Source organism: Zingiber officinale, chromosome 1A, assembly GCF_018446385.1.
Source record: "Zingiber officinale cultivar Zhangliang chromosome 1A, Zo_v1.1, whole genome shotgun sequence".
Classification (NCBI taxonomy): Eukaryota; Viridiplantae; Streptophyta; class Magnoliopsida; order Zingiberales; family Zingiberaceae; genus Zingiber; species Zingiber officinale.
Window position 1 is genome coordinate 163,067,109 of NC_055987.1, and position 24,610 is coordinate 163,091,718.

Genomic DNA, 24,610 nt, shown 5'->3' on the forward strand with positions numbered 1-24,610 from the left:
ACTTCAACTTATCTCCAGTCATGTGTCTGGAGCATCCACTATCCAACATCCATTGATCCAATTCCTACACATGAAGTAGTTGAATTGGTTTCTTTTAATGGATTTAAAGATAGCTTAATTGAAGTAGGCTCCCTAGTTTTCCATCTCACCCAATCTAAGTTTTCAATCAATTAACCCCTATGGGTGATTGTGAGATGATTGATTAAATTAATGGTTTGAAAAATTTGGAAAAAGTTATTTTTAATTAATTAGCTTTTGATAATTTTAAGTTAAGTTAAATTTGAAAAATAATTTTAAATTAAAATAATTTTGAAAGAGAATTTTAATTTTGAAAAAGAATTTTAAGTTAAAATAACTTTGAAAGAGAATTTTAAGTTAAAATAGTTTTGAAAAAGAATTTTACATTAAATTAATTTTGAAAAAGAATTTTAAGTTAAGTTAAATTAATTTTGAAAAAGAATTTTAAGTTAAAATAATTTTGAAAATAGTTTTAAGTTTAAATTAAGTTTGATTAATTTGAAAAAGTTTAATTAATTTAGTTAATTAAGTTTGTTTAATTAATTTCAATTGAATTAATTTAATTTTAATTTAGTGAATTAACTTGATTTAAGTTCAAGTCAATTTTTAATTTCTTAGTCATCTCACACGATCTAAATTTTCAATCAGTGAACCCTATAGTTTTTGTGAGATGATTTTAATTTTAGGGTTTTGTTTAACTTTGGGTTAGATTCAGGTTTAGCTTTGGGTTCAACAAGTAAGCATTCTTTAAATAAACTTCTGGGCTATGGTGAGTCACAAGGAACTCATTAAAGTAACCATGCCTTCGAGGTTTTCCAAATAGTCCTACCCATTGAACTTAATACTAAACATTGGTCTAACTGGTTAGGATCCATTTAAGGGTAGCTTTGGTCAGTTCTACTTGGCCAAATGCACTAGGTCGAAGTCATATCTTCCTAGACATGCGATGCCCAAGCTTCCCTAACGTACTATCATCCAAAAACTTCATCAGTACCGTGTTTCAAGTTAAACCTAGCCCTTTGTTCTAACGCTATTTACCCTGCCAGGTAGGTAAAGTTCGGTTACCCTGTCGGGTAGATTAAGTTGGAGGTGCCAGTTATTCTAGATCCTCCTTCTATTTGATTTAAGTTTTGGATTGAGTTTTAATTTTGAATTTTTTAATTTGTAATTTGAATTTTGAATTTTAATTTAATTTCGAATTTTGAATTTGTAATTTGAATTTTGAATTTTTGAATTTTAATTTTAATTTCGAATTTTAATTTATAATTTGAATTTTGAAATTTTGAATTTTAATTTTAATTTCAAATTTTAATTTATAATTTGAATTTTGAATTTTAATTTTAATTTATAATTTGAATTTTGAATTTTAATTTAATTTTGAATTTTAATTTATAATTTGAATTGTTTTCGTGTTTACTCCCCCTGGATCATAGCCTCGATATGGTCTATCGAGGTAGTGTATTTGATCTTTCGGGATCCAGTATTGGCCAAGTCCAACTTGATTGACCAATTTGGACTTAGGGACTCATGCTTGGATTACCTTTCTATTTGGTTTGTTTATTAAGGATAAATAAGATTTATATTTCTTTTTAGTTTTATATCCTAGCCCAGTTCTATTGTAAACGGCTCTTTGTGTCCCAAGAATTAGGTCAAGATTCTTGGAGCCTAAAGAAAATCGTTCTAAGGTATTTTTTAAATCCTTGACCTAATTTTTCAAACTAGAATTTTCTTCCTCAAGTTTTTGAACTTGAGTTGAATTTCCAGTCTGAACTTGATCAGGTAAGGATTAGAGTTAGTCACTTCTTTAAGGACAGCTACTTTCTTTAGAAGTGACTTAATCTTAAGGTTTGACTTAGCTAACTTGCGTAATAAATAATTGATTAAATTATTAAGTCTAGGAATACTTACAGCGGAGTCTGGCCCTTCGGAAACGAATGCGGATCCGTGGCTTCGCTCGGACTCGGCCTCTGACTCGCTCTCGCTCTCGGATTCGTCGATCTGGTCCCGGGCCATCAACGCGAGTAAACTCGTCTGATCGAGTTCGTCGTCGTCGTCCTCCGAAGAAGATTCGTCTCACGTCGCCTTCAGTGCCTTCTTCCTTCTTTGCTTTTTTGCTTCCTTTTGGTTAGGGCAGTTGGCTTTGATGTGCCCCTTCTGGTTGCATCCGTAGCAGATTACTTCAAATTTTACCTTAGAACTTGGTTGGGCCTCCTTGGATTGTACCGCCTTCTTCAGGTCTTTCTTGTTGAAGCCCTTCTTCTTCTTGTAGAGCTTCTTCACGAGGTTCATGAGTTCGCTGGTTAGTTCGTCTTCTTCACCTTCTGAGTCGGGTTCGTCTTCTGATTCCGATTCAGTTTTTCGCCGTAATCTCGATTCTCATGTTCGACTGGTACCTGCAACTAAAGCAACCCCCTTCTCGGTTGGCTGTGCATTAGTCTGCTCGTGAAGTTCAAACTCAGAAAATAACTCATCTAATTTTAAACAAGACAAGTCCTTGGAGACTTTGTAGGCATCTACCATTGATGCCCACAATGTACTCCTCGGAAATGAGTTTAGAGCGTACCTTATGACGTCCCGATTCTCAACTTTCTGCCCTATCGCATGAAGAGAGTTGAGGATGTCTTGAATCCGTGCGTGGAGCGAACTCACCGTCTCTCCTTCCTGCATTTTTAGATTGTACAGTTTATTAAATAATAAGTCACGCTTACTTACCTTCGTTTTCGAGGTGCCCTCGTGGAGTTCGATTAATTTCTCCCATAGCTCCTTTGCCGTTGAGAATGGACCAGCTCTGTTGAGCTCCTCCTTGGTCAGCCCACACTAGAGGATGAAGGTCACTTTGGCATCAGCTTCCACCTTCTTGATTGTGGTAGATTCCCATTTTTCGCAGGGTGTCGCCTTGCCGTCTTCGTCGGATGGGAGTAGTAGTCCTGTCTTGATTATCATCCACGTATCGAATTGTGTCTTCAGGAAGGTTTCCATTCACCCCTTCCAATATCCGAAGTCTTCTCCGGAGAAAAGTGGGGGGCGAACGGTGTTGAACCCTTCTTGTTGGGCCATTTGTAATATCGACAGTATATGTAAAACAAAAACAAAAGAAATGTGCCAAGACTAGGTCTTGGATTAGCAGTGTGGGAAGATAAGGATAAGAAATAATGAACTCGAGTGGTGTTGCACCAGCTTCGAGTAAAACTGATTCGTAAAATAATTAGAATGTAGCTAATTAGCTAATTCTAATTGACTCCGAAAAAAAACAGAAAATAACCACTACAAAATGCATGATTGGTGGTTGCACCAGATCAACGCGACCCCGCTCTGATACCTATTGTTGGATCGAGATGCGCTACAGGGGGGTGAATAGCGCTCGTGGCTTTCACTTTTTGAAATCATAAATCATATCAAAAACTAACAGAGTAATAAGCAGCGGAAATAGAAAAGAAAAGCAAACACACACAGAAGGACACGGAGAATTTACTTCGTTCGGAGCCTGTAGCGACTCCTACTCGAAGGCCCGCGATCCTTGATTGCTTACTGTGGGCAACAACTATAAGCTCGAATAGATTTACAAGTTAAGTACAAGAAGCAAATAAAGAACGTAAATAAACTTTTATACCGACAACTAAAATGCTAAATTGAAGCTCCAGGTCGTCGGTGTCGAGTTGCAGCACTTCGGAATGAGTTCGTTAGCAGTTGAATGCAGAAGAATCGCTTGAGAGTTGATATCCTTCACTGCTACTCGAAGTCCCCTTATAAAGGGCATCCAAGGCGCCTTGAAAGCCATTCAAGGCGCCTCCACTGCTCCGAGTTCACCGTGCAGATGAGCGCTGACCATTCTGCGCTTATCTCATCTGAAGGCGCCTTAATCCACCCGAGGTGCCTCCATCCACTGGTCCGAGGCGCCTTAAACCTCTTCCAAGGCACCTGGGACTGTGATGCGCTGGTCTCTTCTGGCTCGCACCCGAGGCGCCTCCAAGCTCCATAGAGGCGCCTCGGCACTGTTCATCCGAGGTCATTTGTGCATTTTGGTCCCTGCAAGATATGTTAATCCAAAAATACCCTGCAGCACAAAGTTAGCACAAAACAATAATATAAATGGAATGATATGACAGTCTCCGGACTGTCCGGGTCTGACTTCGGATTTCCAACCGGAAACCCTAGGTCGACCCGACGCCTACTGTTCCCTCTACGGGGAACGCATCCTCACCTACTCCACTCAGGAGATTTACCTGTTGCCAGTGCGATCCTCCAGATCGACTGGACTTTTGCTCAACACTCGACGCTTCCGGACTTTCTGCTGTACATCCGCTTCCCGGCTAGTCCAGTCTTTCACCTGGTTCGCGACACCGGGATTTTCCACCTAGGGTTACCACCCCCTAGGACTTTTGCCTGAAGCCATCGACCTGCCAAGACTTTCCGCATAGGGTTACTACCCCCTATGACCTAGGGTTACCACCCCCTAGGGTTTTCCCTTTGCCTAACCGCAGCTAGGACTTTCCTAAAATACTCAAGCAGACTTGTTAGAACACAAAACACCTTAACTTTGAATCCTTTGCCATTATCAAAACATGAGTTCGATCGCCGGATGCTTCCCACACCAACAGAAACTACCTTAGCTCTTTTTAATCATCAAGATATATTAAAAGTACAAGGGGGGATGGTATCTTGGGTCCAACTCCATCTCCACATATTCCTATAGACTCAGCGGCTAGTGGTGATCCACCTTCTAATTCTGATTCTCATCCGTCTGAACACTCATTTCCGAGTAGCTCTGATGATGATACTCCTCGGTGAATGCTTCCACTAAGCGATATTTATCCACGATGTCAACCAGTTTCTACTTGTTATCCTCTTCCACGTGCTCTTATTGTTTCTTCAAATTTTGTTGAACATTCTAACTTTAAACATGCAATCAAAGATCCAAATTAGAGTTCTGCGATGACTACAAAATTTGGTACTCTTCTTCACAATGCAACCTGGAGCTTAGTTCCTTGTACTCCATCTATGAATATTGTGGGCTCTAAATGGGTTTACCAAATTAAGTATCGTGCATATGGATTTATTGAACATTACAAAACTCGCTTTATTGTTAAAGGCTTTAATCAACAATCAGGTATTGACTTCAATGATACTTTTAGTCCAGTCGTCAAAATTACAACTATCAGATTGCTACTATCTATAGCTATTAGCTCCAATTGGTTGATACGATAATTAGATGTTTTCAATGCTTTCTTTCTTGGACATCTTGAAGAAATTGTTTATATAGAGCAACTACCTGGATTCATTCGCCTGCAACTTCTAACACATGTGTGTCAACTTCAGAAATCTATATATGATCTTCGGCAAGCACCTTGTGCATAGTTTCATCGTCTATCTACCTGGCTTCATACTCAGGGATTTTCTGGCTCAAAAACTGATTCTTTCATATTCTACAAATGTAATGAGGAATTTTCAATATTTGTTATGATTTTTATGGATGATATATTAATAACTGGTAGTGATCAAAATGACATTACTATTTTATTCCATCTTCTTCGTCAAGAGTTTTCTATTCATGATCTTGACAATGCTTATTTTTTCCTTGGCATAGAGTTTCTCTTATATTCTGAAGATTGTCTTCTCTCTCAAAGAAAATATATTACTAGACTTCTATAACGAGCTAAAATGGATGGTGCACGTCCTATCTCCACACCAATCATTGAAGTTGGTTTCACCGCACCTTCATCCTCCTCTTAATGTTTGACCCTCAGATCTATCGAAGTATTGTTGGTGCCTTATAATATGTCACCATTACATGACTTGATATTGCTTTGGCTGTGAATCGTGCTTGTCAATTTATGCATGCTCCTACTGAACACCATTGGGAAGGTGTTAAGAGAATTCTTCGATATCTCAAAGTCACTATTCTACATGGTCTTCTTTTATATTGTCAGTCCTTACGAGAGTTGATTGCCTACAGTGATGCCGATTGGGTTAGATCTCCCGAAGATAGATGATCTACTAGTGGATATGTCATATTTTTTAGGCGAAATCTTATTTGTTGGCTTTCAAGAAGCAACATATAGTCTCTCACTCAAATACTGAAGCTGAATATAAAGTTATAGCTAATTTGACGTTAGAAATTATTTGGCCACGATCTCTTTTTTCTGAATTACACTTTTCCCCAATTGCTACGCTTAAAATTTGGTGTGATAATATTGGAGCAACTTATTTTATGGTAAATCCTATTTTTCATGCTCGTACCAAACATATAGAGATTGATTTTCATTTTGTTCATGAGCATGTGGTGACTCGACAACTTTTAATTTCTTACATCTCTACTGAAGATCAAATTGCTGGTATATTTACTAAGTCATTATCCAGATAATGTTTCACCAAGTTAGCACTCAAACTCAACGTTCAGACACTCCCATTGAGTTTATCGTTTGGGGGGGAGGGGCGAGGGGGTGATGACAATAAGGAAAAATAATCTCGAATTGATTTTAATCAATTGAAATTTATTATATTTGACATCACAATCAAGATGAATCAACTAGCAAAAATAATATTTCCAAATCTATTATATTTATTGCTATGCTTATAAATTGTATACCATATTTAATCTTTCCATTATTGTTTGAACAACTTGTATAAATAATTCTATTATCTTTAGTAAGCATCAATCAAAGAATTATTCTCTATTCTTTTTTCTTTCTTCATCTATTAGTTTCAACGCAAGATAGTGATCTTATTATATTTTTAAGAATGCATCCAAAAATTCAGAAAGAAAGGAGCAGAAGGTTTGAGAAGAACATACACGAGGTAGGCAACAAAGTTTCAACCCATCAGTGAGGGACGGCATCGCGGCGAGTTGTGGCGAGGAACAACGTCGTGGCGTAGGGTCGGCGACGAAACCTTAAGCGATGCTAGAGAGACGACAAGCGGTCGGAGGTGAAACCCTAAGCAATGTGAGAGGCCCACGACGAAGGACTGCGTCGCGGCGAGTTGTAGCGAGGAACGATGTCGCAGCGCAGGGTCGACGATGAATCTGATATATATAGGTGATTTTATTAATTTTTGTAAATATGAATTATGAATTATTTATAAATAATATTTATGAATAAAATTAATAAGACTATTACAAATATGATTAATGAACATCAAACATATGAATAGGAGATTATGAGAGCTGTAAAAATAAAAGTGGATGGGTAGACATTGGATGAACATATTAATAAATGAAAATATTAAAGATTAAATTGGGATTGATCTTATTAAAAAAACTTTAAAAGATATATATAAAATAATATGAATATGTACGTAACATACCAATAATATCCTATAATCTAATATGATAAATAAAAAATAATAATAATCCCAGTTAGTCTTATTGAAACGCTCAATATCCTTTGATTGTGCTCTCCATTTGGAGAAAAATTCCTGCAAATATGCTATAGCTGGGGATCGAACCGTGGATGTCTGGGTGACAACCTAAATATCCTACCACGATATCATGCCCCCAGGACGTAATATGATAAATAAATATATTAATTGAGAAAGAGGGAGAGAAAGATTAAAAAAAACTCAATTAATAAAATATATTTAAATATAGATAATAATATAATAGAACATCAGTTAAAGAAGTATATAATTAAAAATGATAAAGCATGCGCACCTCATTTAGTTGCTAAACTTTCTTAATTGATCATAATTATTTATTTAATTCAGGCCTATCATCATCTTTCCACTTCGGCCCGACCACTTCTTAATTAATTATAATTATTTATTTAATTCAGGCCTATCATCATCTTTCCACTTAGACCTGACCACAAGATAATCGGGTCAACGGACGAATTACCGGTTGACATGAGTCACAAGCCAAAATCATAAGTTCAAACCAATTTTTATCCAAACAACTTAACCATCCAAACTATAATTATTATCATCCTATGTTAATTAGTTTATTAATATCTAATTAATAGTTTTCTTTATAAATTTGTTATTGAATGAACAAATACTATGGGAACTAAAAATCATATTGAATGAACAAATAAATTAGAAAATGAAAGTGGATAACAACGTCGTAAAAGAATAAAAAAATAAGAAGATTATGTAGATTTTGATTCCCATACATCCTAAGAGATACATAACTTAAATAAGTGTACAAGTTTTTTTATATGAAGTTATAATTTTAAATTTTAGTATAAGAATCTTGAACAGTGATGAACTGTGATGAACCGTGCATGAATTATAAACCGATTGTTCTGAACCGTGAATCGTAACTATCATGGACAGTTAAGGTAAAGAGTTGACTCCCATGAACTATCGAACAGATAGTTTTGAATTGTCGAACCGTCTGTTCTGAATGATGGTCGAGGTCTATTTCCACTACTATTGATTCCTAATTCACTTATGTTATCTTTCAATTTATATTTTCACTTGTCCTATTCACTTATATCAATACTTAATAAAAGAAGGTTCATGTATATAGATGTAACGACCCGGCCCTCTTGGCCCATTTGACGGCCCATTTGGCGACCTCTCATGTCGTCGACCGTCGACCCTTATGTCGTAGGCTCATTTGGCGACCTCTCATGTCGTCGGCCGACGACCCTTAGCCATGTCGTTACTCACTAGGACTTTCCACCCCTGACAGTGGATTTTTGCCTCCCCCAGGATTCGAACTCTAGACCTCCAGGCTTAAGTATTAGAGTTTATGAATCCTGGTAACCAAGTGAGATGATCTCACTTGGTTACCAGGATTCATAAACACTAATACTTAAGCCTAGAGGTTTAGAGTTCGAATCCTGGGGGAGGCAAAAATCCACTGACCAGGGGTGGAAAGTCCTAGTGAGTAACGACATGGCTAAGGGTCGTCGGTCGACGACATGAGAGGTCGCCAAATGGGCCGACGACATAAGGGCCGACGGTCGACGACCCGAGGGTCGCCAAATGGGCCGCCAAATGGGCCAAGAGGGCCGGATCGTTACAATAAAAAGGCGAATCCTGGGGGAGGCAAAAATCCACTGACCAGGGGTGGAAAGTCCTAGTGAGTAACGGCACGGCCAAGGGTCGTCGGTCGACGACATTAGAGGTCGCCAAATGGGCCGAGACATAAGGGCCGACGGTCGACGACATGAGAGGTCGCCAAATGGACCGCCAAATGGGCCAAGAGGGCCGGGTCGTTACAATAGACCTGACCCCAAGCTCGTAATCGGGTCAACAAGCTAGTTGCCCCTTGACCTGAGTCACCGGGCTGATTGCACGTTGATCCAGGCTGTCGAGTCGAATTAGAACAAGTTCGACAGGATGTTAGGTCGATTCTATTGGTGCAATTTGTACTAATAATCTAACTCAGGGTTTGATGAATAACAAGTGGATTAAAGTTAGAGTGTTTTGTGATATAATTTCTTTACCAAGTATACAGGAGTTGACGGGTCTGAAAGACCTGACACCAGGCTGAAATCCAGCTAGCTCTATAGGACTCGATAGCTAATGAAAAGTTTAAATAGGTCCGCGGGGCCCAATTTCTAGTGGAAAGTCCAGTTGGGTCCGTGGGACCTGACAACAGACTGAAGTCCAGTTGAGTCTGCGAGATCTGACAACTAGCGGGAAGACCTGATGGGTCAAAATCAAGTCAAGCGACAGTAGTTGGTAAGTAAGAGATATACAACTAGAGGAGAGATCCAGTGAGAACATGTTCCCAGTTGAGGGAATTGTAGGCGTCAGTCCAACTTAGGTTCATTTGGGAAACCTAAGTTGAGACCTTGACTAGATTCTGGTCTCGGGGAGACATGATCTAATTACTACTCCTATTTTATTAATGTTGTGCTAACTCTGTTTTGGAGGATAAATATATTGTTATTTACCTGAACTAACTCCTTTTTGTAGAAATTCAAAGGCTAAAAAAAGGAGTCCGAGCGTCTAGAGTCTAGGGCTTAGAGTTGGTTCGGGTGCCCAAACTAGCCTCACCCGGGCGGTCCGGGTGCCCGAAGCTGGTCCAAGCGCCCGAACCAGAAAAATTATACCGAAGCTGAGTTGGAGCGCATTGACTGGCCGATCCCACATCAATGGTCCAAGCGCCCGGAGGGGGTCCAGGAACCCAGAAGTGGATAAACTTCGTGGATGAAGTTTCGACGAGAGATCACCATGTCAGTAACGGTCCAGGTGCCTAGAGGGGTTCCAGGTGTTCAGTAATATTTTTTTTATAGTTTTTGTACTTAAATTTTATAATCATCTGAACTATTAGTGGATTTTCCAACGAAAGCACTCGACGAATGTGGACCTTGGAGTAGGAGTCGTTGATGGCTTCGAACCAAGTAACAAACTACTTGTGTTAGCGCTACCACTAGAACAATTTTGTCAAAAAATTTACTTATAAAATACGTTTAAAAATTATTTGATTGAACTTCTATTCAAAATCTCTCCTTAAGTCTGATATATAAAGTATTTACTTTAAACTATTTTCTATATTACTGGCATTACATCTTTTTGCTTGTATTTCCTTTATCTTAGTTTTTTTTTTTATGAATGCCAAAGGGGGAGGGTAAGGGTTAATGTAGAAAAACCACAAACAAATTTGACCACGTAAAACAAATACAAAACTAACTTAGATCATTTATTTGCATTTTTAATATTGTCTTTCAATATTATTTTTTTAAACTTTAATCCAAGTTGTTATTGTATCAAAAAGAGGAGATTATTGGTGTAATTTACACTAATGATCTAACTCAGATTTTGATGAATAACAAGTAAATCAAAGTTAGAGTGTTTTGTGATATAATTGCTTTACAAAGTGTGTAGTAGTTGATGGGTCTGAAGGACTCAACACTGGGCTAAAATCTAGTTAGGTCTCTATAACTAGCGGGAAGTCTAGATAGGTCTATGGGGCTCGATATCTAGCGGAGAGTCCGGTTGGTTCTGCGGGACCTGACAATTGGCCGAAGTCCAGTTGGGGATAATTGGTGGGAAGACCTAGTGGCTCAAAGGCAAGTCAAGCGACTGTAGTTGTTAAGTAAGAGATAAGCAACTGGATAAGAGATCTAGTGAAGATGCATTCCCAGTTGAGAGAACTGTAGGCGTCAGTCCAACTTAGGTCGATTTGGGAAACCTAAGTTGAGACCTTAACTAGATCCTGGTCTCAAGGAGACAGGATCTAATTACTACTCCTATTTTATTAATGTTGTGCTAGCTTTATTTTGTAGGATAAATATATTGTTATTTGTCGGAACTAACTCCTTTTTACAAAAATTCAAAGGATGAAAAAAGGAAGTCCGGGCGCCCGGAGTTTGGGCTCTCGGAGCTGGTCTGGGCGCTCGGACTAGCCTCACCCGGGTGGACCGCAGGCACCCAGGCAGTCTAGGTGCCCAAAGCTAGTCCAGGCCCCCGTACCAAAAAAATTATCCCGAAGCTGAGTTAGAGCGCGTCGACTGACCGAACCCACGTCAACGATCCAGGCGCCTTGCGAGGGTTCGGGCGCTCGAAAGTGGATAAACTTTGTGGATGAAGTTTTGACAAGAGATCGTGATGCCAGTAACTGTCCAGGGGCTTGGAGGGGTTCCAGGCGCCTAGAATGGGCCTATATAAGGGCCTTCGACTAGTAGCTTCAAAACATCATCTACTACAACTTTTATTCCTACGCGGTGCTCAAGAAAAGCTCCTACGATGCTATAAAGCTCCTTCGACAACTGACGATTAAGATCTATTTATTTTCTCCGTTGATGGTAACATTTTCTTATAGTTCTTGTACTTAAATTTTATAATCATCTGAACTATTAGTGGATTGCCCAATGAAAGCACTCGATGAGTGCAGACCTTGGAATAGGAGTCGTCAAAGGCTTCGAACCAAGTAAAAACTACTTGTGTCAGCGCTTGGGTTCTCTTTCTCTGAATTCCTTATTTCGCTGCATAACTCATTTTAATTCGAGATTTTCGACAATTGCTATTCACCCCCTCCCCCCCACCCCTCCCCCCATCTTAGCGACTTTACGATGCTACAAGTTTCGGTTCCAGGCCCCCAAAATTGACGGACCACCAGTTAACCGTCGATTAACTGCCTGTTCAACCCGTCGATTTCATTTTTTTTTTTTTTTATGTTTTACAACCGTTGGAACCACCGGTTAACCGACAACATGTGGTTCCTAGCTGCTGAGGGGGGTGTGGGGTGGGGGCAGAGATGCTTTTTTGGGTATTTATTTCAAAGGTTTGATCTATTTTTATTAATGACTATGATTTAGTGTTTGTTACTATCCAAACTTTACAAATATAGAGTTCATTTCATCATTTTAACACAAATATTTGTTAGGATCGACGGTCGCGGCTAGAGAGGGGGGGTGTGAATAGCCGACCCCAAATCGTTCGTTTCTTTCTACAAATCAAGGTTAGCGCAGCGGAAATAAACAATAGAAACGACAACGGAGAATAGCAAACCTCAAACTCGTCGATGTAACGAGGTTCGGAGATGAAACTCCTACTTCTCGGCGTGTCCGTAAGGTGGACGAAGCCTATCAATCCGTCGGTGGATGAGACCCCGGAAAACCGGCTAATATGAACTCCTTCTGGGTGGAGAAACCTCGCCACAATAACTTTGCAACAGCAATAAGGAGTACAACAGTAGAGAAAGCAAACAAGAACAATCGAAATGTAAAACCCTTTGTATGCCTTCTCGTTGTCGACTGGAATTCTGATGAAGCAGCAACTTCTCGGATACAAGCTCAGCTAGAAAACCAGCAGGAAGCTCACCCGAAGCTTCGGCAGTGAGAGCTCAGCAAAGCTCGCAGAAGGAACCAGGAAGAACTGGCAGAAGCAAGAAGAAGGCCCTGTAGAGTCGCTCGACTCTTTATATAGCTGAACCTACAAACCTGTGAAGGCAGAAGAAGACACAGAAGACCGAGATCTAGCCGTTGTTACTCACAACGGCTAGTCCTGGACCGATCAGGCTCCAACCTGATCAGTCCACACTGTCCCTGATCGGTCTTGGGGACCGATCAGGCTAAGCCTGGACCGATCAGGCTATGTCCTGATCAGTCCAGGAAGACCCTGATCGGTCCTGGGACCGATCAGAGCTTCCTCTGATCGGTCCAGGGACCGATCAGCATGCATGTGCCTTCCTTTTTTCCCGAACTTCTTGCCTTCTGATAGTTGTTTCCTGATCGGACTGTAGACCGATCGGATAACACTCAGTAGGCTACTGTTTGGTTACTGATCGGTCACCAGATCGATCCAGATACCCAGTGTATCACTGGATCGATCCACTGATCGATCCAGAGCTTGGTTTTTGCCCAAACCAAGTCTCAAACCTTCCAAACCAACATCCGGTCAACCTTGACCTGTTGGTACATCATGCTTAGCATCCGGTCACTCCCTTGACCTGCTAAAACTCCCCAACAAGTGTCCGGTCAATCCCTTTGACCCACTTGGTCTTTCCAACACCAGATGTCCGATCACTCTTGATCCATCTGGATTTTTCCCTTGCCCGGCTTCACTCACCAGGACTTCTCAACTACCTAGCTTCACTCACTAGGACTTTCCCTTGCCTGGCTTCACTCACCAGGACTTCCCAACTGCCTGGCTTCACTCACCAGGACTTCCCAACTGCCTAGCTTCACTCACTAGAACTTTCCGACTGCCTGGCTTCACTCACCAGGACTTCCACCTAGCTTCACTCACTAGGATTTTCACCTGGCTTCACTCACCAGGATTTCCCAACTGCCTAGCTTCACTCACTAGGACTTTCCGAACTGTCTGGCTTCACTCACCAGGACTTCCACCTAGCTTCACTCACTAGGATTTTCACCTGGCTTCACTCACCAGGATTTCCCAACTGCCTGGCTTCACTCACCAGGACTTTCCAAACTGCCTGGCTTCACTCACCAGGACTTTCCAACTGCCTGGCTTCACTCACCAGGACTTTCACTTTCACCTAGCTTCACTCACTAGGATTTTCACTCTGCCTAACATCCCAGTTAGGACTTCCCAGTCAAGTATCCGGTCAACCTTGACCTACTTAACTCTTCTTCATTCAACCTGATCAGACCTTGATCAGTATATCTCCGCATGGATAACTGCACCTGCATTGTCCATGTCTACATGTCTTTCTGTATTGTCAAACATCGAAACCATGACCAAGGTTTACGCTTGGTCAACTAGGTCAACCTTGACCTACTGGAAATTACACCAACAATCTCCCCCTTTTTGATGTTTGACAATACCTTTAAGTTAGGCTAATCCAATAGCCTCAACTTTCTTCATGCCACTAGGTAATGAAACATAAGTTACAACCTTACATTCTCCTTCTAAGAAGGCAACCTCCTTCTTAGATAATGAAGGCCTAACTTAAACCATTCATTCTCCCCCTATTGGCACACATCAACAAACTCTCCCCCTGAAGAGTAAGTTATCGTTGTTCACAACTTCACTCGTCGTGATCAACAAACTCTCCCACTAACTCCAATGTTCTTCCTTGAACATTCTCTAGACATTCTTCCCCTTTTTGACACACATCAAAAGGAGTGAATCAAGGTCAAGAGTTTCTTCCTAATGAAAATCTCATACCTTTCATTGAAACCCTTAATTTCCCCCTTGATACTAAGGTCAACAATTAACTTAGTGATAATCCCATATCACTCAAGTCTTTAGGAGTAAAAACTCCCCCTAAAAGTCAACTCCCCTTGACTAATAGGTAAAACTCCCCCTAAAGGTCAACTCCCCCTTGACCATTGCACCAACAATGTCTTGGAGTGTTTCAACCCTTTAGAAATCCAAAACACCAACTTCATTGCTGAAATTTCAGAAATTTCAGACAACACAGTCGAAACTGGCACGCCCTGATCGGTCACCAGACCGATCAGGTCTTCCCTGGATCGGTCACAGTGACCGATCCACAACTGCCTGGACCGATCAGACTCCCTTCTGATCGGTCCACAACCTTTGATATAAACTGAATTTCCTTCCGAAATTCAGAAACCCCTACAAAATTCCAGAAAATTCCAGAAATTATAAAACTTTGATGATACATTCCTCATAACATATACTATCAAGGAAAAATAGTTTTCTATGAAAATATCTTCCATTTTTCAATCTTGATACAAAGTTCAAAAGTCTTTGAAATAGCTCAAAGTTAACTCATCTTTGTATCACTTTGCTCAATGATGAGAGCTATCACTAGAAAAGCTTCATCAAGGTTTTTCAAATCAATTTTAAAATGATTTTAAACCCTTTAATTTGGGACCACAATCTTAGGGCTAAATGTACATGACTTGTACACAAGCTTTCCCTATGATCCCCCAATTTCGAATTAGGCTCATCTAGGTACAAGAACTATGCACCTTGATCATAACTCATGATCCTAATATCTCACACACATCTAAGGTGTATCAAACACATCCAAGTCAATTTTGATGTGAGATATGGTTTAGGTCATCTTAACTAGGTTCTCATGCATTTTCTAAACAACAATTTGATCTCCATATCAAATTGTGTTTTAGTCCTTAAATCAATTTCATTGATTATAAATGCAAGAGATGATGACATGGCATAAAATAGTATCATAAATGGAACATGTGCCAATGTCATGATGTCATGTCATAAAGTATGAAACTTAAATAAGGCATGACCTTTAACTAACCTAAGCATCATCATGACATTTCAAATGATAGTAAATTAGATATGATGTCATGACATGGCATATGGCACACAATATATGGCAAATAACATATAAAGGTATAGAAAATACCTAATTCTAGCTTTAGTTTTCATTTTTGATAATTTTGATCATTTTACCATAAATTCTATATTCCTAAGTGTAATAGACCTAGCATCATATACCAAAGATTTTTAGATCACTATGTGCCAATTAAATTGACTCTAGAAAACTCCTCAAATATGATTGGCACATCCTAATCACCTTAGGAATAACTTTCCATTTCATTTTCAAGGCTTGATTACACCTTGAAAATTCCTAAAGTGCCACCTTTTGCCATGATTAGGTTACCTACCTATTCAAGTAAGGTTGGCACACCCTAAACCATCTAACATGATGGAATCATGCTCTTAGGAACCCAATACCTATTGGAGCTCATTGGGTTCACTAAATATTCACTAGGGATGACTTCCCTAGCAACCCTCCTAATGACCCTCCTAGGCTTTAAAGCCTTGGTCATTTGGGACTCAACAAGATCAACTCTAGGGGTGACTCCCCTTGTGACCTTGGTGATGGTCTTTCTAGCCCTAGGTCTTGTTCCATAATCGAATGGAACATTATGATAAGCGGGCTTGACCACTTGGGACTTAGGTTTGTGACACAAACCTTTCATGTCCTTGGACTTGGGTTTTTGACCCCTAGACCCTAGAGTCAAATCCTTAAGAGCCTTTTCTAGAGAGTCAAGTCTTGACCTCAAGACTAGATTTTCTTTCTCTAATACCTCAAGCTTTAATTTATCCTTTTTCTTTGAGGTATTCCTAGGCATGTGTCTAGTTGATTTAGGATTTATACCTAGGTTCTCCCTAACCTTAGATGAATTAATCCTAGGATTGACATTTCTAGTGTTGTCCTTACCTAGGCTAACATGTTTAGCACCTAAGCATGTGTATCGATTTCTAATGTTATCATGCTTACCATTATTAACAATAGCAATAAGGCTACTAGCATGTGTCTTATTATTATTGCAATAATGTGCCTTAGAGATTACCTTAGGGTTTGCCTTAGCTCCCCCTATCGATGTGCTCGTCTTCTTGTCCTTGTGAGGTTGTCTCCCCCTCGGACATTGGCTCCGATAATGTCCCCTTCGCTTGCATTGGAAGCACACCACGTGCTCCTTGCTCTTGCGTATCGGGACTCCGGCTTCCTTGATCTTTGGCGCCGGTGGAGTCTTCCTAACCCTCTTTGGACATTTACTCTTGTAATATCCAAATTCCCTACACTCAAAGCATAATATATGCAATTTACTAGAACTTAAATTGCTTGAGTTACCTAGGGTTGAGGTGGGATGTAAGCTCTCTCTTTCATCCCTTCCGGAGGTAGAAGCTTCTTCTCCTTGCTCCGAACTTGAAGAGGAACTCTCCTCCTCTTCTTCTTTAGATGTTGAGTAGCCCTCAACTTCTAAATTCATCTCTCCATGATGTGAACTCCTTGGCTCACTTGACTCCTCTTCATGGCTTGAAGTGGAGTTCCCCTCATGGAACTTAGCCAAGTTGTTCCACAACTCCTTGGCATTGTTGTATCCACCTATCTTACATAGAATGTCATTAGGTAATGAGAATTCAAATACTTTCATTACCTCATCGTTGATTGTGGAATGGTGGATTTGTTCCCTTGTCCACTTCTTCTTCTCGAGTGGTTTTCCTTCCTTATCCATTGGAGGCTTGAAACCTAATTGAACACAACTCCAATTTTCAAGGTTAGTCATAAGAAAATACCTCATTCTTACCTTCCAATAAGCGAAGTCGTCGCGGTCATAGAAAGGTGGAATGGTGATGTCTTCTCCGAGTTGATTCATCTCTAGCTTGTGCTCCCTCGGGTGTTAATCCAATGAAGAGCGACCTCGCTCTGATACCACTTGTTAGGATCGACGGTCGCGGCTAGAGAGGGGGGGGGGTGTGAATAGCCGACCCCAAATCGTTCGTTTCTTTCTACAAATCAAGGTTAGCGCAGCGGAAATAAACAATAGAAACGACAACGGAGAATAGCAAACCTCAAACTCGTCGATGTAACGAGGTTCGGAGATGAAACTCCTACTCCTCGGCGTGTCCGTAAGGTGGACGAAGCCTATCAATCCGTCGGTGGATGAGACTCCGGAAAACCGGCTAATATGAACTCCTTCTGGGTGGAGAAACCTCGCCACAATAACTTTGCAACAGCAATAAGGAGTACAACAGTAGAGAAAGCAAACAAGAACAATCGAAATGTAAAACCCTTTGCTTGCCTTCTCGTTGTCAACTGGAATCCTGATGAAGCAGCAACTTCTCGGATCCAAGCTCAGCTAGAAAACCAGCAGGAAGCTCACCCGAAGCTTCGGCAGTGAGAGCTCAGCAAAGCTCGCAGAAGGAACCAGGAAGAACTGGCAGAAGCAAGAAGAAGGCCCTGTAGAGTCGCTCGACTCTTTATATAGCTGAACTTGCAAACCTGTGAAGGCAGAAGAAGACACAGAAGACCGAGATCTAGTCGTTGTTACTCACAACGGCTAGTCCTGGACCGATCAGGCTCCAACCTGATCGGTCCACACTGTCCCTGATCGGTCTTGGGGACCAATTAGACTAAGCCTGGACCGATCAGGCTATGTCCTGATCGGTCCAGGAAGACCCTGATCGGTCCTGGGACCGATCAGAGCTTCCTCTGATCGGTCCAGGGACCGATCAGCATGCATGTCCCTTCCTTTTCTCCCGAACTTCTTGCCTTCTGATCATTGTTTCCTGATCGGACTGTAGACCGATCAGATAACACTCAGTAGGCTACTGTTTGGTTACTGATCGGTCACCAGACCGATCCAGATACCCAGTGTATTATTGGATCGATCCACTGATCGATCCAGAGCTTGGTTTTTACCCAAACCAAGTCCCAAACCTTCCAAACCAACATCCGGTTAACCTTGACCTGTTGGTACATCATGCTTAGCATCCGGTCACTCCCTTGACCTGCTAAGACTCCCCAACAAGTGTCCGATCAATCCCTTTGACCCACTTGGTCTTTCCAACACCAGATGTCCGATCACCCTTGATCCATCTGGATTTTTCCCTTGCCCGGCTTCACTCACCAGGATTTCTCAACTGCCTAGCTTCACTCACTAGGACTTTCCCTTGCCTGGCTTCACTCACCAGGACTTCCCAACTACCTGGCTTCACTCACCAGGACTTCCCAACTGCCTAGCTTCACTCAGCAGGACTTCCCAACTGCCTAGCTTCACTCAGCAGGACTTCCCAACTGCCTAGCTTCACTCACTAGGACTTTCCGACTGCCTGGCTTCACTCACCAGGACTTCCACCTAGCTTCACTCACTAGGATTTTCACCTGGCTTCACTCACCAGGATTTCCCAACTGCCTGGCTTCACTCACCAGGACTTTCCAAACTGCCTGGCTTCACTCACCAGGACTTCCACCTAGCTTCACTCACTAGGATTTTCACCTGGCTTCACTCACCAGGATTTCCCAACTGCCTGGCTTCACTCACCAGGACTTTCCGAACTGCCTGGCTTCACTCACCAGGACTTTTCCAACTGTCTGGCTTCACTCACCGGGAATTTTCCAACTGCCTGGCTTCACTCACCAGGACTTTCCCACTGCCTGGCTTCACTCACCAGGACTTTCACTTTCACCTAGCTTCACTCACTAGGATTTTCACTCTGCCTAACATCCCAGTTAGGACTTCCCAGTCAAGTATCCGGTCAACCTTGACCTACTTGACTCTTCTTCATTCAACCTGATCAGACCTTGATCAGTATCTCTCCGCATGGACAACTGCACCTGCATTGTCCATGTCTACATGTCATTCTGTATTGTCAAACATCGAAACCATGACCAAGGTTTACGCTTGGTCAACTAGGTCAACCTTGACCTACTGGAAATTACACCAACAATATTCTCTACTCTCATTTTCAATTTCACATTCTCTACACATTTTTGACTTCAAGGCTCCATTTCTACATACTTTTGTTTTCAATTTTCAACTACAATGGAAGGTGAGACCATAGAGGTTCATTATCTCAATCTTAGAAGGAAAAGGAAATAGTGAATCCGCACGAGGACACCAATATTCAATCCATTGATGATGAGACTGAGCACCTTCCTATTCTGACACTCGAAGTACAAGAAAGTATTGATACAATTGCTTCTAAGGTTTGGGAAATTTCGCCTCTAAAATCTTCTATTTTCACTAAACATTTTGATAGATCACTCTTCCGTCGAGAGAGTTGCGTACAAAATATAAGCACTACAATGCTTTCTGCAAATTCCAAACTAACAACGGCTATGGGTTGTTGAAATGATACATAGAAACGAAGCATTCGACGAAATATGGTCTCAACTGTTCTCAAACACAATTATCTAATTTTTTTCAAGTAGTAGTAATACTGATTCTGATTTTTTTTTTATATTATGATAATAAATAAAGAGAATTATTAGCTAAATTTATTTTAACATAACATCTTCATTTTAGTTTTGGATCTAAATATATATTTGATGATTTTTGTAAAGAATCTCTTAATCCATATGATAAACATGTTCCTAGGACTATAATTACTCATACAGTTCAAATATTAGTAAAACAAGGAAAAAAGTTTAATTGATGAATTTAATAAATTAAATAATAAAGTTTTTTTATGTTTTGATATTTAGAGTGATAATTAGCAAACACATTCATATATCAGTGTGATCCGCTATTGGATCAATAACTCCTAGAACCTCCAAAAAAGATTGTTAGCTTATAGAATTTTTAATAAATCATATACTGCTCATAACATCACACAATTATTATGTTTAATTTTAGAAAAATATAGATTAACTCATAAAATATTTTCAATATCATTAGATAATGCTAGTTTCAATACTACTTGTATAGAAGAAATAAAATTTGTTTGTTAACCTGTTATTGGAGGTTTATTATTTTTTTATATTCGTTGTGTATACCATGTTTTAAATTTATGTGTTCAAGATGGATTAAAAATTTAAAAAAAAAATCACATTAATTTAATTAGAATTGTAATTTCTTATTTATGGTCGTATCCATCTATAATGAAACAATGGGTAAGTTTTGTAAAACTAATGGAATGAAACCTAAAAAATTTTTATGTGATAGACCAACATGTTGGAATTCAACGTATTAATTATTACAAGATTTATTTCAATATAAAAAATTATTATGTTTATTTTTTTCATAAAATATTAATACTAATATATATTTATTTTCATAACAATGAAATATTTATAGTAATATTTGTGAAAAATTAAAAGTATTTAATGATACAATCAAACAACTTGCTGATGTTTATTATGACACTGCTCATTTAATTTTAGATTTTTTTTTAATATAGTATTAGTTTTAAATAAACATATTAATAATGAATCTTTATCTTCTTGCATATTATCTATGAAAACTAAATGGTAAAAATATTTTTATATTATTCCTAGAATTTATTTAATTATATTAGATTCTAGATTTAAATTAGAAGTTCTACTAGAAAGGTTCACTTTGTATTATGATACTTTAATTCTAATTAAAGATTTTTTTATCCAATTAATATTATATATAATATTAGAATTTATTCATATGATATTTATAATCAATATTATATAAAATATGGAATACAACCTAATATTTGTAAAATACAATCAACTATTAGTAGTAATTTAAAACTTACAAATACAAACCTTTTATTAAAAGAATAGATGAAACGTCTATGAATATCCTCAAGTTCCACACAGGAATTTGAGAATTATTTTATGACTTCTTTTGATTTTACTGAAACAAATAGCGAAAATTTCAATATCTAAAGTGGTGGTCACAAAAGACTCGAAGCTTTTCTATCCTTTCCGTGACCGCCAAAGAAATTTTCACTTGTCTAGTGTCAACTGTTGTTGTGGAATAGACGTTCAATGATGACGACAACATATTACATATTAGATGAACGACGATTGACTTTATCTCCTGACTCATTGGAAACTCAAACATTAATCGACGATTTGACTAAAGTCAAGAAAAAAATTCAAGGAATGCAACATTTTAATAACGAAGTTGAAGATTTTAATACTGAAGGAACGAATACAATAAGAATGAGAAATGGAAGTGAGTAACATCACTATACCCTAAAGCTCTGTTTGGTATGCATAATAAGATAGGATTGGGTTGATTAGAATATGATTAAAAGTAGGATAAATAATTCCTCTTGAGATCAAGATATTATGAATCCTACCCTTAATCATCCATAATCCTACATCTAATCAACTGTACCAAATACTTGATTAAAAACTTTTTGAAAATATAATTCTATCCTATCATGCATACCAAACGGAGCCTAAGACGATATGTAACAACTTAAATAAGTGCAAGTCATTCTTTTAATAAATTTTAAATTTTAAATTTTTAATATAATAATTTTGAATCATGATGAACTATGAATCAAGCTGTGAATCGATAGTTTCGAATTATAATTGTAATAATTTTAGATAATATTAATGATCGATCTATCAAAAATTATTGAACTGATGATTTTAAATTATCGAATTGATAATTCTAAATCGTCAAATTATCGGTTTCATAATGTGATTAGATCAATATGCATATAATACCGTAAAGATTTAAAAAAAAAAAATCTGTCTACGACTATTTATTTCCAATGAGATTCTGGCCCCAAAAAATGAATTATATGCTGAACCAGAAAAAAATTGTATGGTTGGTAATTAATAAGCGTCTGAATTTAACTTTCGTTTCAAAAAAGATAAAAAGGATTTTCTACAAGCTTCTCGATATTAAACTCCTAGTACAATAATTGTGAACTATATAATTTTACGGGTTTTGGGAAAATTTAGAAGAAAACAGAAAATTGAAGGTATAAATACAGAGAAAGGGAGAGGCTGTAGAGCAAGCCATAGTTCCTACGTAACATTTGAAGCATCCAAAGAGAGGCGACGAGCGCGAAATTAAAATGCTATCTTATTCTTCTGTTCACCTCGCTTCCCCTTTCAACCATCACCAAACAATCCTCTCCAGTTCTCCTCGTAGAGGATTGATACCAAACGACTCGTCCGCTTCCTTTTCCTACCGCCCTCGCCCCTCTCCTTCTCTGACCTCCTCCCTTTCCCCCGTCGCCGCGCTTCCGGCCGGCTCGTCTGCGACAACGCTCGTAGACGAGGCGGAGCAAGAAGCAGCTCCTTCGCTTCCGTCCCCCCTGAAGCGGGAGTTGCTTCCCGGCCACGTGGCCATCATAATGGACGGAAACTCGAGGTGGGCCCGAGCAAGGGGGATGCCGACGTCGGCGGGGCACGAGGCTGGCTACCAAGTCCTCAAGAAAATCCTGGAGCTCTCCTATAAGTGGGGGATTCGAACGCTCACCGTCTTCGCCTTCTCTGCCGAGAACTGGAACCGCCCCAAGGTCCGACCTTTCGTGGCTTCGCTGTCTATCTCTTAATGGTTCTTGGCTAAACTGCGGTTCTCGCATTTCGTCGAACAGGTGGAGGTCGATTTCCTGTTGATGCTGTTCGAGAGAGTGCTGAAGGAGGGCATTGAAGATTTTATGAGGTGAAGATTTATATGCTCTTTTAGGTTCATATATAAATTTTTCATTCGATTTTTTTTTTAAATTTATTCCTTAACTGGTCACGATGACAAAGTTTCTACTGTAGATTAGTTGCACCTGTGAACGTCCCTGGGACTTCATAAATAGTAGCAATAAAGAAAGAAAATTTCCATGAAACATCACTTCGCCGAGCATCGCATGCACTAATCATAAAACAAGTCAAATTTGTTATACAATTTTTACAACTATTGTGTTGATCTATCCTCCCAAAGCAAGTGCTATTGCTTAAATCAACAAAGGAAGTGTTGCTTTATAGGATGACCAAAATTTGAGTTTCATTATTCTTTAACAGGGTAGGAATTCGGATATGCTTAATTGGCGACTCTACAGAACTCCCAGAATCTCTACAGAAGCTAATCAAAGAAGTAACAGAGGCGACTAAGAACAACACAAAGCTTGATTTCATTGTGGCAATCAGTTACAGTGGGCGAAGGGACATAACACAAGCATGCAAAAGCATTGCAGAGAAGGTGAAACATGGTTTGATTGAGCCTGCAGACATCACAGAGTCACTTGTTGCTCAAGAGCTCGAGACAAACCGCATTGTTGAGCTTCCTTATCCAGACCTACTTATCCGAACAAGCGGTGAGCTGCGGCTCAGTAACTTCTTGCTGTGGCAATCTGCATACAGTGAGCTTTTCTTCACAGATACACGTTGGCCTGACTTCGCGGAGGCGGACTATATCGAGGCATTGACCTGTTACCAAAGTAGGCAGAGGCGCTTCGGCCAACGTATATAACAAAAGTCCTAAGATGATGGTGGCGTTGCCTCTTATACAAACTCTAAGTCAATCTAGATACTCTTGCCCCTTAGGCCCTTACAACAGAAGGAGTTGTATCAGCCTCTCTATAAAATCGATCAGGTTGAGCAACTTTAGTGTAAATAGATTAGCAGAAAAGTTGTAATATCTACTTGAATAATTATTAGTGGAATTCTACTAACAGGATATCCTTTTGGGACTATCCTGCAGCATGCTATATAGCAAATAAGAAATTAACCTTATTGCAGTGTCTTGACACATAAATGGCTCTATAAATATAGAAAAATATTCTAGAACTGTGATTTGCTTCAAATAACTCATTTTTATATGATTTATTATCATTGTAGAAAGCTCAAGAACTAGAGTGCTTGCTATAGCCTTAATTACTTGCACAGTCATCCTGAACTTGCACACAGTATTGCAAATTCCAGAGGACATCATCAATGGGAGGGCGTGTTAAATATCAACTCCAATCCAAATAAAGGATAAAACTTATCCAATAAAAGATAAGAGTTATAGATAAGATTTACTATTTAATTATTTATTTTTCTAATAGATAAAGATGACGACTTGGT

At 39.3% G+C, this 24,610-nt stretch overlaps 1 protein-coding gene across 1 annotated transcript; it reads left to right on the plus strand.

The window, feature by feature from the left end:
- Positions 1–22,555: 22,555 nt before the first annotated feature.
- On the plus strand, positions 22,556–24,277 carry LOC122038242 (isoprenyl transferase-like). The gene is made up of 3 exons (XM_042597889.1): positions 22,556–23,070; positions 23,149–23,216; positions 23,567–24,277. The coding sequence occupies exons 1-3, from the start codon at positions 22,624–22,626 to the stop codon at positions 24,012–24,014; spliced, it is 963 nt and encodes a 320-aa protein (XP_042453823.1). The 5' UTR covers positions 22,556–22,623; the 3' UTR covers positions 24,015–24,277.
- The last annotated feature ends 333 nt before the right edge of the window (positions 24,278–24,610 follow it).